Source organism: Lycium barbarum, chromosome 3 (genome assembly GCF_019175385.1).
Source record: "Lycium barbarum isolate Lr01 chromosome 3, ASM1917538v2, whole genome shotgun sequence".
NCBI lineage: Eukaryota > Viridiplantae > Streptophyta > Magnoliopsida > Solanales > Solanaceae > Lycium > Lycium barbarum.
Genome location: NC_083339.1, coordinates 147,023,258 through 147,038,580, shown reverse-complemented (window position 1 = coordinate 147,038,580; position 15,323 = coordinate 147,023,258). Strand labels below are relative to the sequence as shown.

The 15,323-nt window shown below is 36.0% G+C and overlaps 2 protein-coding genes across 3 annotated transcripts; one reads left to right on the top strand and one right to left on the bottom strand.

Annotated features, from left to right (window-relative positions):
- Positions 1-711: 711 nt before the first annotated feature.
- LOC132633461 (uncharacterized) lies at positions 712-9,163 on the bottom strand. 2 transcript variants are annotated; one of them, XM_060349893.1, is made up of 8 exons: positions 8,801-9,163; positions 7,905-8,026; positions 6,787-6,876; positions 6,112-6,164; positions 3,835-3,937; positions 3,506-3,611; positions 1,479-1,525; positions 712-1,199 (listed from the first exon to the last, which is right to left on the bottom strand). In XM_060349893.1, the coding sequence occupies exons 1-8, from the start codon at positions 8,979-8,981 to the stop codon at positions 1,143-1,145; spliced, it is 759 nt and encodes a 252-aa protein (XP_060205876.1). In that variant the 5' UTR covers positions 8,982-9,163; the 3' UTR covers positions 712-1,142. The 2 variants fall into 2 exon arrangements, with proteins under 2 accessions (XP_060205876.1, XP_060205877.1); XM_060349894.1 differs by lacking the exon at positions 1,479-1,525 and having other exon boundaries at positions 8,801-9,161.
- Positions 9,164-10,716: 1,553 nt separating this feature from the next.
- Positions 10,717-14,122, top strand: LOC132633460 (uncharacterized). The gene is made up of 3 exons (XM_060349892.1): positions 10,717-10,932; positions 11,005-11,175; positions 13,552-14,122. The coding sequence occupies exons 1-3, from the start codon at positions 10,890-10,892 to the stop codon at positions 13,869-13,871; spliced, it is 534 nt and encodes a 177-aa protein (XP_060205875.1). The 5' UTR covers positions 10,717-10,889; the 3' UTR covers positions 13,872-14,122.
- Positions 14,123-15,323: the final 1,201 nt, after the last annotated feature.

Genomic DNA, 15,323 nt, shown 5'->3' with positions numbered 1-15,323 from the left:
CCAAGCGAGGGCTTCGCCTTTGAAGTATAGGTAAGGAAGAGTCAACCAGATATCTTTAGAAAATCCGTAGAAGGTAAAATACTGCTCTGCCTGAAAAACCCATACGTTTGGGTTGGAATCACCGCTGAAGCGACCCAACTAGATTGGAGCCGGCTTATGGCCAGAAAACTTGAGAAACCTGTCAGCCATGTAGTACGAGCAATGAAAGCACCAATGTAAGGAACTCAAATCCAATGTAACAGTAACCAAATTCTTAACTATATTAATAAGACTAAAGTTCTATTACAATACAATAACTAATGGTAAAAGCCCCAAAGGAACATACAGAATATTGAAAGTAAGAATAGGGATCGATAGACTGAAGAAGGGAGATGAGAAGATATAGATACTCGAGAAGGGAGATGAGAAGAAACAGACTCTTGACTCAACAATACGCATAACCGCTTCAATAGGTCACTGCCCCCCTTTTAACGTGCAACTTTTCTTAACCCGGATCCCAGAAGAAATCCACTCTATTGTTGGGCTGTAACTTCACCTCAGGCCCAAGTCCATTGTTTATTGGGTTATTACTTGTTTGGTCTACCAAGCCCATAACGGAGTTCATAACAATTTTATTTATTTATGCAGATTCACAACTTCTACATCTTTTAATGTCTATCAAGAAAGGGACAACTAACAAAAGGAGCAAGGAAGAAAATGCAGATAGTAAAAGACTACAAAATCTCAACTTATTCCTCCAGAAATCTGATAGTGTTTTAAAATGAATGATAACAACAAATGGACCCGATACAAAACAAATCTGCTTACAAACGTGTCCATGTACATGTTGATGTACCCTCATGTAGAGTGAGCAATCTAAGCACATTCCTGAATCATTCAGCTGGCTGCCTATATTTTTGAGATGTATTAAAGAGCACATCATATCTCTGTTGTATGAATGTTTCTCCATTTAAGAACAACCAACACGACACCCTATATTCTATCTAAGCGTTGACATACAATAGTCACTCACATCCAAGCTCTTGTGAAATTTGAACGAGAAAGCACATGAAGAGGTAATAACCTTCCTCAAGTCTCCAGAAACAACGTTGTTTTTGAGAAACTCATTTGTTTCACCATGCCATTGGACATATCTGTCTCTTTCAAATAGATTCCACTTCATGAACCTCATCTCTTCTAGTGACATCACCTTGGTGTACCTATTGTACACAATATTTGTCAAACGTGTAAGTATTTAAAAAAAAAAAAAAAAAAAAAAAAGATTACATCCCGCACTCACACATTAAAGTGGGGAAAATGCAACATTAAACAGTTCTTGTCATGGAGCACAGACGTTACAGAAAGAGAAATGGTGAGAACCAGTTTTCCTGCACATATAACGGATTACTAATGTGTTCCAGTATTCCTATAAGCTTAAATGTACTTTTATGTCTTTCCTTTATGGCATAGAAAATGGTAGCACAACAGCCTGCACTCACCAATGGCAAAAGAAAGTTCCACCATCTATCCGATTCCAAAAGTTCAGCTGTTGAAAGTCCTATGTTGCTCGGACCCTTCACTTTTGCCGCCGTACCCGTGTCCGACACGACACGACACGGGTTTGGGTACGGAATTCGTGTCGGATCCGGTCAATAGAGATCGGATACTTTGACCGAAATTCATGACCAAATTAAAGAAAATTTTTGAGATTATGATTTCTCAAGATAACAAAAAGTAGAGATTTGAAGACATGAGATGGCATACCTTCAATATTATGTAGAAAATTTAACTAGTTTCTCGGAGCACGCAGTCTAGCACCTAGTAGAATGGAAGATTGAATCACATGTTTGGTACAAACTACATGTAGGTGCTTCCACAAAAAGCTCTCATAATCTAGGCATATTCTTGTAGCTATATTATTAGAATTTTGAATTATTTTTGCCGAATCCCCGCACCCGGATCCGTACCCACGAATCTTAAAATTTAGATCATGCCGAGTCCGAACTCTAGATCCATACCCGTATCCGACACCCGCACCCGAGTCCGAGCAACATAGGTTGAAACCATCAGTGGATAAAAAAAGAGAAGAAACGAGCAACCAGCAAATTACATGAAAAGGCAGAATCCACGTAGTCATCCAGAGAGAAAGAGGAAGATAGTAAGGGACTATAGCGTTCCACATGACCGGATAAATATAGTTTTTTTTCGACAAGTAGGCACATATATGTCTTTCAATTTTGTGATAATCTTACTTTAAGGAAAAAGATATATCATATGCCCCTTGAAACTGGGCTACGTGTAAGTTGAGAATATCAGTCATTGCATGCCTCATAAGTTAACCCATCCTCAATGTCATATAAAGAAAGAGTGTGTGTGCGCATGGGGGGGGGGGGGGGGGGGGGTCGGGGGAACTATCTTGCATGGGAACAAAGCTTAAAAGTTAGTGTATTTAGAACTTCTGTAGATAGCTTTAAGTTCTTTGGCAAACAAATGGCAAAGGAGTATATTTGACTAATTTATGTGGGGAAAAAGACAGATGACGTGGACAAAATCGTGACTAACTTCTTCAATTTTTCAACAAATTTAAAAATCCGCCACTTTCAGCAACTTTGGAACAACTCAAAATTAAGAATCAAGAACCCTGGTGTGTAACATCATCAAAGGCAAATGTAAACCACAATTTATATTCAACCGACTGGGGTCTGCTTGGTTTTCTCTCCGGCAGGCTCGTATCAGCTCAACCCTGAGCCAGTCCGAATAGCAGAACAAGCTAAGGATACCCGGCTCATGAGCCTTTTTTTTTTTTTTTTTTTTGCCTTTTAACAGTTCCTCCCAAATGTCTAACAAACCTAAGTACATATTTCAAAAAGCCACAAGTACAGCAGGGACCAACACCATTTTCTCCAACAGGCTGCTCCTTCCCTGTCCTTCTATGCTTGGGATCTTCTTTGAATTACCCTATTTTCTTCTCCTTCTCGCTCTGATCTTCCCTTTTTGTCAGTGGAGTACAAATTTTTGGCACCTCAGTCATTGTCCTTAGTGTCCCCCACTCCCCCTCTTTCCCCAATAGTCTCATACTCTTCCTGGCAGATCTCTAATCTAAGCATTTAGGCCAAGCTAGATATGTAACCAAATTCCCCTTTCTCCGGCAGGCAACCTCTCCCCTCTCCTTCTTTAGCTTGGAATCTTCCTTCAATTACCCCATTTTCTTTTCTTTCTCACTCTCATCTTCCTATTTTCTCCGTGGAGAGACAAAAATTTTGTACCTCAGCCATTGTCCTCAGTGTCCCCCCTCCCTCTGGCTCTCATCGGTGTCTGATGGGAAGATGAGAATGAAGGATGATTAATTGTTTATCTGCTGAAGTGACAAAGAATAGAACATAATACCAAAACCTAAACTCACTGACCCACGCCATTTTTAGATATAACTCAATCAACCTGCATACATATGGGCGGTCTAGGTGGGCAATTGAAAATAGGTCTTAATTGCCAGCACTAAAATTGTAGAGCCAAAGAAACAGCGTACCATCTATTCTCTCCGCAATTGGCAGCGTAGAGTCACCTATGCAGAAGCCCAACTTCAGCATGATTTCATCAAGCCTTTGCACATTAGTAAGGTAGAGATAACCAACCTGCAACAGAGAAAACTAGACAAATTTTAATTTTTAAGTGAAGAAAATCATATGTGCACTAGAGATTGCACCCCCTAAAAACATTTCATTAGCTTCTGAACTACCAAAAAGGAAAAAAACGAATTGATTGACATGCATTAATAAACAGCATACGGTAGTCGGCAGATGAAGCACAACTAAAAAGTTAATTCACTATTCTTAACAGATGGTTGAAGAAACTGACAAGTGTTTCAAGTGAAGACGCTCTGTTGTAAACAGCCACACCAGCACGCTTTTTCGTCTTCGTTTTGCTTGAACCAATGTTTTTCCCCCAACGAAGCACACCCCTTCAACATGGAAAGACATACACATGGTCAAAATCACATGGTAAACATGAGGTTTTCTTTTCTTTACAAGAAATACTTATTTTGTAGTTTAATGTGGTTATATTAAAAGTACATTTAAAGGGTAGAGATATCTCAAATTAGAAGCCAAACAGCCATTTCCCAAAATATTCATCCAGGAAATCAACAATTAAGTTTCAGTTATGTCTTACTTGATATGCCTTTTTTATTCTGCACTGTATTTTTCTAACTTCCTTTTGTGTCATTTGAGCCGGGGGTCTTTCCAAAACAGTCTCTCTACCTCCTCGAGGTAGGGGTAAGGTCTGCGTACACTCTACCCTCCCCAGATCCCTGGGTATGTTGTTGTTGTTGAAATCAACAATTAAGTTTCAATATATATCAATTTATTTTTAGCTTTTTTATTTGATATGATGATGACATGAGTTGAGCTTAAATGGAGAAACATGGTTGGTGAGGATTCATATAACCGATCCCAACTTGTTTGGAACAGAGGCGTAGTTGTTGGAAGAGGCTATTGACATCATGCATTTTTTTTTTAATAACTGTGGTGTTCAGGCAAGCTTGCGCGCATCACGACTAATTCCACGGGGTACCCGCTACTTCCCACCAACAACAGGTACCAAGTAACTTTGTCCACCAAGACTTACACAGATGGAAAAAAATCACTTAATGTTTTTGTCTGCGCTGGATTTGAACTTGAGACCTGAGGGTTCTCCTCCCACTTCATAGCCCACTAGGCCACACCCTTGGGTTCATGAAAATGTTGGAAAGAGCATAGGAGATTTATATATTTTTTTTTTGATGAAGTTAGAGTAGAGAAGATCTATATTCAAAATTAAGGATTAGGGCACTTGTATGCTTTTGTGTTCCCTGTTAATTTGTTTCCATCTCCTTCCTTAGCACAGTTGTTGAATCGCATTAGAAAGCAATCATGTTAGGTTGAAATAGAAAAAAAAAACAAAAGGAATGCCAGAACTCAGCTGAGAATAGAAGTAAGCTATAATTTGCCAAATATATTATATATATCTTGTTAAATGTTTACCAAAATAAGTTTTTTTGGTTGCTTTGTTCAAAATTGTCAGACAACAACTTATTTATTATATCTTGTTTAATGTTTACCAATATAAGTTTTTTCGGTTGCTTTGTTCAAAATTGTCAGACAACAACTTATTTATGGCTGTGCAACATTAATATAATCATCCTCCTCCAAGAGTTGGATTTTATTAGAAGAACCAGCACTTCTCAGCCTAAGTGATCCCGGCTTCAACAAGTAAATCACTCATGTAGCCCATGTTTATCATATGTTTGGCACAACCTAATTTTTAAAGAAGCTTTCTGCCATCAAATATTTGCTAGAAGGAGCATATTTCAAAAGGGTAAGTGTCAGTGCAAGATGAAGGCTTGAATATAAAGAAGATAGGAATATATAACATCAACAACATCCCGGTGTAATCCCACATGTGGGGTCTGGGGAGGGTCGTGTGTATGTAGACCTTACCCCTACCTTGTGAAGGCAAAGAAAATAGGAATATCTAAAGCATTAAACCATTAAATTCAAGGTTATTTGTATATATGTCTACTAAATATATGAAAAAGTAACTTGGGCTTGTTTGAAGCGGGAAAAGTTGCTCTATTTATATACTCCCTCCGTCCCACAATAAGTGTCACCTTAGCCAAAAAAATTTATCCCATAATAAGTGTCACCTTAGGAAATCAATGCATATATTGACAAGTTTTTTCCTACTTTGCCCTTAGACAAAAATTGACAAATTTATGTATTCAAGACAAAAGCACATAGAAACTTGGTATTGTTGGATTCCCAATGTTAAAAGGCTTACTTTTCATGCATGCTCTAATCAAAAGGAAAAAATAACTTATTTTTATTATATAGGGGTAGTTTAGTAAACTTTACATTGCATTATTGGTTTCTTAATATGCGTGTTTTTGGCTAAGGTGACACTTATTATGGGACGGAGGGAGTATTATTTTTTATGACGGTGGTGTTCTGGCCAGCTTAGACTCCATTTGCTAGATCATAAATCTGTTAGCATGAAGACTTGAGATTCCCACTAATTCCTAACATGAGGATATATTCACATGTAAATCATAGACGAACATCAAAAGGAAAGAAAGCAGCTCAAATGCAATATATCTACCTTTCCTCTTCTGACAAAACATTGTCGCTCATAAGTTTCTGCAACATAGCATCCTGCAATGAGCACAAAAACTCAACAACTACACCTTATGAAGAAGTTGACATTAAAAAGAGGAGTATCATACATATTCAACCAAGTATCATTACACAAGAGCAAGACCTCTAAGGCCCATATCCTAGGAACAAAGGAAAGAAGTATCCGCGCAATAGAAACCTAGCCAACTGAGATAAAACAAGTGCAGCAGAGAGAGTGAATTCTTAACATCTCAAAGCATGTATACCCAGTTGTCATGCAAGCAAATACAAAAGATTTCACATATTATGCAGCAAAACCATCCCTAGCATCTCTTTTCTTTTTTAACATCTCAAAGCATGTAATTACTCGCGGAAGACTTCCATAACTACACGGTACAATCATCTCTAATATTGGGTGATTTTGGTGGGGGACAGGGAGCCAAAACCCCAAGACTCTTGATACCCTTGTAAATCAATAAAGAGGACATAAAAGGATTATCAAGATGTTCATAAAACATATTTGTCTCTTACGGAAGACATCATACAAGTACTCTTACAACAGATTTATTCCTTGAGGAGACATCATATGAGAAAATCATGGCAAGCATATATCAATAGAATGAATCTTCGTAAGGCCTTAAGACTTGTGAGATAACCATACTTGTGCCTCGCAACGTACTACCGCCACGACTCGATCATTGTACTCTTCGATGCTCAATGGTGGGAACAAAAAATGTCTTCTTGCATATAGCTGTGCAGTTGAAAGGTGCAACAAGATTAGATTAATATTTTCTAAGTTGCATCCCGATTGACTCTTCAATTTTGACATCGTAACTTTTACACATAACTACTAGAAATCTTCAAAAAAAATCATGTGTTCCCAATAGAAACTAATCATGTAACATTTTCAGTAAAATGTAATGGAGTTGTAGCCACCACTGATGCAAGTGAATCTCTAGGAACAGAAATGTAAATACCAATTTTCACGTGCTTATCTACTTCCTACATAGAGGTAAAATTGCCCTTAAAGATGTCAAAATGCACTAGGAAGATAAAAGGAAACACAGTATTTCACATGCACGTCTACTTCCTACATAAGGCCAGAACTTGTCTTTGTGGATGTCACGGAAAATGCAGAAAATCTACCCTAAAAAGCTGGTAGAGTTTAGAAGCTTGCTATGTTTCTAAAAGTAGTAGCTCCTATTGTATCAAGTTATCAGGCTCAGATATTGCAAGATATTGCAGCAATAGTTGAAGTTTTATTATATCTAGCCTTTCCTGTTCTTTGGAGTTGTACAATCCCCACGTTCACCCCTCCAACTGTATGATTCAAAAAGGGAAAAAAAGTATTTAATAGTACTGTATATTATTGGTCAAATGGAGCGACATTGTCAGCAAGGATTCATATAGCCCACCCAACTTGCTTGGGATTGAGGCACAATGGTTTTGTACTTTTGTTTGTATAGAGTTCGTATGGAGAGGGGGTTAGCTTACTCCGGATTTAGATGCTACTAATCCACCTAAGTTTTCCTTTTTGAGGCTGTTTCTCATCAGGTAAAACATTTTAGAACTTCTCTCATGAGTGATCCATGTAGCTACTGGAACTCTCACCTAACAGTATAACCCTTCATCCTATCCTCTATATCAATGCAACATATTTCTCATTGATGAGCATCACTTCAATACTATTCAATAAACTTCCCAAAATAAGTACTATTTTTTTTTCCACACACACAAAAAAAAGAGGAATATAGTCACTTCAATAATAATACTCAATACCTCAAAGATGCAATCTCCAATATAAGCTAGTGAAGCTGCATTAAACACCGACCGAGGCTTCTCAACTTTAGGTGCACTTGGTAGCCATACGTCGTACCCCATATATGTACCATCCGGTTTCACTATTTCCATGACAGAAATATAAGATAAACAAAAGGAAAAGTTACAGCCCAATACCTTTGGGTGATCTAGTTTAAAAAATAGCCAGCAAATGTATAGGTTTTGTATATTTACATTTAAATATATAATATAAGTGTATTGGTTTTGTATAATTGGGCTACTGGCGGTAATTAAGACTTTATTTAGTGGTATAATCCCTTTAACAGGTTACTAGGATTATTGCATCACAAAATTTATAACATTTCTACAATTATCGAAAATTATTAAGTAATATAGTCATACATATTGCCAACTTCCACAACAAAAAGTTATGGTCATGATATAGAGCAACCGAAACATCGAGATGGAACATACACCAAGACATCGTCTATAAGAAAGTATATTAGGTAACATATGAATGTATAATGTATTACATGTTTGCACCTAATAACATCAAAATGTAACTCTATTATACATTTTACCAACCTAACTAGATTTAGTTATTCAATTTTGTTGGTTCAGATAATATATAATCATTTTATTGCTCAACAAAGAAGTCATTCAAATTGGATAAGCTTGTATTTTTTAAAATTTTCTGTTATTCATTACACTGCATTTTTAATATAACTCATATCGTATGTACTACTTGCTTGGGACACACGTGTCCAGAAACTAGTATATTTAGGCTACTGCCGGTAATTAAGTTTGGCCGAAGGTATAAAATCCAAACAGCCCTATCATCAACATGTATAAATACAAATCAAATTATGCAGATAAAGGAATTAGTAGTTTAGTACCTTGGTTAGACTTGGGAATTTCACGTCTAAGAAGGTCCGAAACGGAGATATTAGAAGGGGACAAGGAAATGGAGGATAGTGAATCGGGTTTTTTGGGAGGTGTACGGTGAGGAGTATAGGCAAGTCTTTGGGTTGTGTCAACTGAACAAGATATGGACAACAAAGGAAGAAGAACCGCCATTCAATTACTACTTCAGCTACTAGCCGGAACAGATAATTGTATTCACGGTATTTTGCCTCTTTTTTAGAAAGTTTGCGCTTGTTGGGGGTTAATTGTGGGCACTGAACTGCAATTGTAAAATGTTTTCTTTCAACTTCTTCAGTTTTACAGTTTGCTCTTTTTTTAATTTTATTTTCCAATTACATTTAGGAAAAGGAAAATAGATGTAGCGAAAAATTGAACTCACTCACGTCTATTTAGAGCGAGACTTTCATTGATATCACTATTACTATAAAAGTATTCGTGGTATGGTTTACTTTTCATTGTTGCGTCCGGAGTATCAACGTTGAAGAATTAATGATTTTTGAATTATCGATGTTAAACGTGTTGTTTTAGCGATATCGCTAAAATAAATGTTATTTAAGTGATATCGCTAAAGATTAAGTGATATCGCTAAAGTTTAACTAATATCGATGAACAACTAATTTGATTTAGAATAAAATTTAAATGGTAGATATGAAGGGCTAGATGAAAGTATATATTGGATCACTAAGTTTAACAATCCATAAGATGAGGGTAGTGTATGTATTCTTGTTAAGATGGATGTACGATCATATATACAAGATTAAAAATGACTACATTTGCTAGAAGGTGCAACTAGCACACATTGAAGATAAAACTTAAGAAGATTGCTTGAGATAGTTTTGGGCTTGAGATGGTTTTGATTGTGTTCTACGTTGACCTGCACCCATTCGAATATGTGAAATTGTAATGAGTGAAATGCTAAAATTAAACGAAGTAGACCTAAAATCAGAAGTAGACCTAAAATCAGATGAAAGAAAGTTGTGTTTGAGACCTGCAAGTTTTTTGAACCTATATAGACTTAACAAAATGTATGACACAATGAAATAAAAAAGTATATATAGTCATTGTGTCATATGCTTTCGGTAAGTCTTTTGAACCCATACAGACTTAACAAAATGTATGACACAAAGAACTAAGAGCTTGTTTGGATGGGCCCAATTTTTTTTTTTTTTGTTTGGCAGCTTATAAGCTGCTTTAGATAAAATAAGTTAAATGGGCTTAATTATTTTTTTGAGTTTATTTTAAGCACAAAATGACTTTAAGCTAGCCAGTCAAACACTCAAAAAAACTGAAAACAATTTATAAGCAACTTATAAGTCAATCCAAACGGGCTCTAAAAAAGTATATATAGAGTCATTGAGTCCCATGCTTTCTGTAAGTCTTTTATTTGAAGTAATTACTATTTTATTTTATATAATATTAATTTGAGATGAGTTTAAATAGATAAATATAATTTGCTGTGATTCATATAGCCAACCCAATTTTCTTTAGAATTGAAGCATAGTAATAATTGTTGTTGTAGCTTAATTATATCTCATTGATTTCAAAGCAATAATTCAATCACCAATGGCATTAAGTACAAATTAAAGCAAGATCACATTAAAAGAGTGTTTGACTGAACTTATAAGATGGTCAAACCAACTTAATAAGTATACATTTTAACCAAAAATCACATTTTAATAAATTGAAAGTCCAATGTGCTTAGTTATATATTAGAAAGACCAAAATTTAAAATTTTGAATAACTAAGTGACCCAAAGTGCTATTATCTCCTTAATAAATTTGTGAAGATTCAGAAGGAGAAGGTCAAATTTGCACGTTTTAATTAATTAAAAGTTAAATATGCTTAAGTAAACATCATAAGGACGAAACTCAGAATTTGCCTATACTTCAAGGATTAGAAGAGCAAATTCCCTGCATTAATTTTTCTTGAGGAAAAAGATTTTTAATGGGGGAAAACGGGGCTACGACGTCGTCGTTTTATGCGATTGCCGGCGACTGAAGACAGTAACAGAGTAAAGAAAGAAAGAAAATAGAAAGGAAGAAAGCTGTAGAAAAAGGCGTAATGGCAGTATCTCCAAAATTATACGTCAATAAACCTAAAAAAGGTAATCACCAAATTATTTTCCATAAGAACAAACATTTCAATTATTAATATCTAATTAAATTCGGATTTACAGCGCAGTTAAAGCAAAATCAGCAACAACATGCATCTTCTCCAACGCCGGCGCCGCCGACGTCATCGATGTCGTCATCAACTCCACCACCACCTCAGCCACCTAAGGAATCTTTTATTCGCCGTTATAAGTATCTATGGCCTATGCTTTTGGCTGTCAATTTCTCTATTGGAGGTTCGTTTTTTTTTTTTTTAACTCTTCCTGTTTTGCCATTGTTGACTTTAGACTAGGGCATTTCCAATCACAATTTTGTGGATCTGCTTTATTAATGTTATACTGAGATTAAAATGAAAATGCAATCATATCCAGGGGAAATGGTGCAGAACTCTGGGAAAAATTTGGCAGTCATGCAACTTTTATTTAGTACTGTTCGAGTTTATTTATTGTCTTTAGCTGTTTTGTTTTTAAGTATTTTGTACTTCGATTATCATATTATTTTGTAGTAGTTACGGCTCCAATTTTTTCAGACAGCTTTATCAAGTTTTTTATAGTATTTTGCCATGACTTTTATACTGCTTTGTTGTTGTTATTGTAGTTAGAGTATAGCTAAGTATAGCTTACATCTCATATAGTCATATACATAATGCGTAAGAGGCGAGAATTTTGCTGCAGCTTTCTTTTCATTGAGAAGTCATTCTAGATGCTTGCTTATCCTGGCTACTTAGGTAGGAAGGCGAGAAGCTTTGACTAGGTAAATTAATGTAGAGATGATACAGGGTTATGCTGCAATAGGCCTAGAGTAACTACGTCTACTCTAACAGCGGATGTCCAGATTTAGAAGAAAATGATTTACAAATGGGAGAAAACTATGTCATCTTCAAAGTCACTAGTTGTTTTTTTGTCTTTCTTTTAGCCCTTCCTGCTTCATTGTTTCTCTAAATTGGTTTGCTTTCTCTTCATTTTGGGTCTCATTGTACGCTAAAAAACAAACTTTTCCTCATTTCCCTTTTGAGTGTTTTTCGATTGGTGTAATATACTCAGCTTTATAATCACAGAGTGCTGACACCACGCGGCACAAACAATACATTAAGTTCTGCTGCTTAAGTGCTTTGTTTGTCAAGCCACTATATTGGTTGTTCTTGATTTTTGGCAATGTGATTCATTAGAGGCCTAAACCAAAGAAGTTAAAATCTGAACCAACTGATATAAATAACCAGCAATACAGCTGCCTATATCAGTGAAGACGACATGGCAGTTTTCCTATGAAAGCTTTTGTTTTTTGTGTTTTCTCCGGAATATACTCCCTCTTCCTTGCATTCTTCCCCCACTGAATATAAAAAACTTACCAAACAGTTCATGCACCATATTTGTTGCCATAATTAAGGCGTAGATACCTGTGGATGATTTCTACTCTTTTATAGTGCTATTATAACTTTGCGGGCTCGAGGGCTTTGAAGACCTTGAATCCAAACATGAATGTCTTGAATGGTTTAATGCAGCTGGTGAAGAAAGTGATGGTTTAATCCATCTGATTCATGATGGTTGAATGTAAGTTGCTTGGTCCAAATCTGGTGCAAATTATTTTGGTCAAAGTGGGGGTAATGATCATCAGAAATTTACAGATTGTCTGGAATTGTGACAAGAATTTATCAAAAATAATTATTAGCAGTGATGGAAATTCTATAAGAGACATATCCTTGTAAAAGGAACCATAGTCACACTATTCCCATTTCTGACTTCCATGTTGCAACTGTTATTTGAGTGAACTAGTTAGTAAATCTAATTTTATCTACATCCTGCTTTAAACAGTGATTCCCTTTTAGATTTGACCTACCATAACGTGAAAAGGTCCAGAACTTTCACTTGGAAGTTTCTGCAATCAAAGCCATGTTGAACTTGAAAAAGAATAAGCACAGTTTGTAAATATTTTGTTGGACAGTGCACTTTACTTGTGATTATATTTGAATATGGAGTTGTAAGCAACTGGATATACTGTGAACTAAGATCTTACTACTTGGCTAGTAGTCCTTGTGCTGCTCTATCTTTTTGCATAATTGTAATCTCCTAGTGATGGGGTTAGTGCTTCTCCTAGAAATGTATACAAGTGGAACTCCTTTGTGTGCACTATATTCCCTTAATATAAACATGTGATGTTAGGATGAGATGTTTCTGATATTAAGTTCCAGGATAGACTTATGTATGCGTTTGTGATGAAAATTTCACTAATTTGGCCATATCAAGTTATCTTCTTGTGCTCTAATGGTTAGTGGTTACCAGAAAGAAGAGACAGAAAGTCTAATTGATATTGCTGCGTTACTTTCTCAACTAGTTCTTCAAAAGAAAAGGAAAGATTACAGAAAGAAATATTTGTTCAAGTTAACATTCATTGCTTCTTTTCTGTCTCTCATTTCCATATTACCCTGTTATCTTGTAGAGTAGCATGCTTCTTCCCCGGACCCTACTCTTGCCATCCTCACAACCTTATGATACCTGGACAGCTATCATGCTGCCGGTCTTTCCTGTTCTGTGTTTTAGACTTAGACTTCTGTTTACTTGCTTTCCCGTTTGTGGTAGTTCATCTGTTTTTTTTTTTTTTTTTAATTTGTGTAGCTTACCTTTTCATGAGGACAAAGAAGAAAGATGTGGGAACTGAGGAAGGAGAAATGCTTGATGTTCCTGCGGCCTCTGTTTCAACAGCAGCTGCTAGTGCAGTTATTGAAAAAGAAATGGAAGTCACTACTCCACCTCCTCTGCAACCTGTGATTGTACGTGAACCAATACCAGAGAATCAACAACGTGAACTATTTAAATGGATGTTGGAGGAAAAGAGGAGAGTTAAGCCAAAGGATCCCGAGGAGAAAAGGCGCATTGATGAGGAGAAAGCCATCCTCAAGCACTTCATCCGAGCCAAGTCCATCCCAGTTTTGTAATTTCTAACTGTCGACGAACTCCAGTACTCATAGGCTTGGATGAAAGCTTTATCTTCAGGTCGGATTTTTATCTTTTTCGTTTTTCCTAATTATAAACAAATGCTGAAGTAATGAATTTGCTTGGATAATGAAGCGATGCCTAGTTCTATCTCCAAATCTTTGGTTTTTGACAAGAAATTTGTAAATACATTTGAACGCTTTAACTATGTAATTTTACTGGCTAGAAGACATCTGCTTGTTGTTATGGACTTTATTCTATCTTACACAAATATGAAGATTGATGCTTCCCAACTAGTTTGGAATTGAGGCGTAACAGTATTATTATCAATAATTGTTGTTAAGACTATTAGAATGTCAACTCACATTGATGGATTGACTAAATCGGGGAAGAGCGAAAAGTTACCAGTTTCAAAAAAAAAAAGGTTGAGCAAGAACGTAGAGTACTTCAGGTTTTGGATTGGATTATGCACAAGAAAGCATGTTGCTTAGGACATACTGTTCCTACTTTATTTTTAACCGCCTAAGTTAAATTGTTTGATTTGATGTAAATAGCTGGTGCAAATAAGTATTTACCGAGAAGTGATCTCGACGTGCATTTATAATATGGACACTAATGAAGTGTGCACTGACTCAGAAGTCTACTATACTAGCCTTGCACTTTCAAGGAAATGCGAGCCAGGGGCCAAAATCTCAACAACTGCAAAAGAGGATCTCAGTTTCCAAAAATGATCCTTGAGTTCGTTAAAATATTCCGACTCAAATCTCTTGAGCCACGAGTGAGAGGGTCCGCATATCCATAGGGAAACTAAGATATGAAACTTCTTGCTCTTTTGAGCAATGAGTCAATGACCAATGAGAGCAGTAAAAAACAGGAAACAATGATGGATTTTAGCGATAAATTATGTTCAATTGTTATGTAACGATGAATTACCTGTGGAATTTATAATTTTGTTTAAAAAGAAGCAATTAAAAAAATTAATATGTAATGTAACTACGAACTAGTGATGGAAATTGAAATGTGTCGTCAAATAGTGGCGCTAAATTTATGTGTCTACTTTACCAAAAAAAAATTATGTGTCTACTCGAATGTAACAACAGATTGTGACGGAAACTGAGCTCCCACGATGTTTGTATCGAATCAGTAATTGCCGTCAACCAGCGGCATAATGCATCAACTTTAGTTCATTCAACAGTTTTATTAATTAATTAAGAAAAAAGATGCAATTATAGTAATGGTGGATCGACGAGATACACCTAGTATGGAAGAAATATTCTCCAGCGATTTTCAAGCTAAGATTTGGTTTATATATTAACAATAAAAAAGAGATGTATCTAAAGAACTTAATGGAATGATGACAATAGAATGAAGCACACGCTTACGCTAATGATTAACGATTATTAACAAAAAAATTAGTTAGGCCATTTGAACAATCACGGAAAGAAGGAATTAAT

Bases quoted from the DNA above. Each gene is read 5' to 3' on its own strand.
- LOC132633461 (XM_060349893.1), bottom strand. From the start codon at position 8,981: ATGGCGGTTCTTCTTCCTTTGTTGTCCATATCTTGTTCAGTTGACACA. The intron at 6,877-7,904 runs GTATTGAGTATT...TCAACTGCACAG, and splicing joins TTGGAGATTGCATCTTTGAG to CTATATGCAAGAAGACATTT. The intron at 3,612-3,834 runs GTCAGTTTCTTC...TCTCTGTTGCAG, and splicing joins CGTCTTCACTTGAAACACTT to GTTGGTTATCTCTACCTTAC.
- LOC132633460 (XM_060349892.1), top strand. From the start codon at position 10,890: ATGGCAGTATCTCCAAAATTATACGTCAATAAACCTAAAAAAG. The intron at 10,933-11,004 runs GTAATCACCAAA...TCGGATTTACAG, and splicing joins CGTCAATAAACCTAAAAAAG to CGCAGTTAAAGCAAAATCAG. The intron at 11,176-13,551 runs GTTCGTTTTTTT...TAATTTGTGTAG, and splicing joins TGTCAATTTCTCTATTGGAG to CTTACCTTTTCATGAGGACA.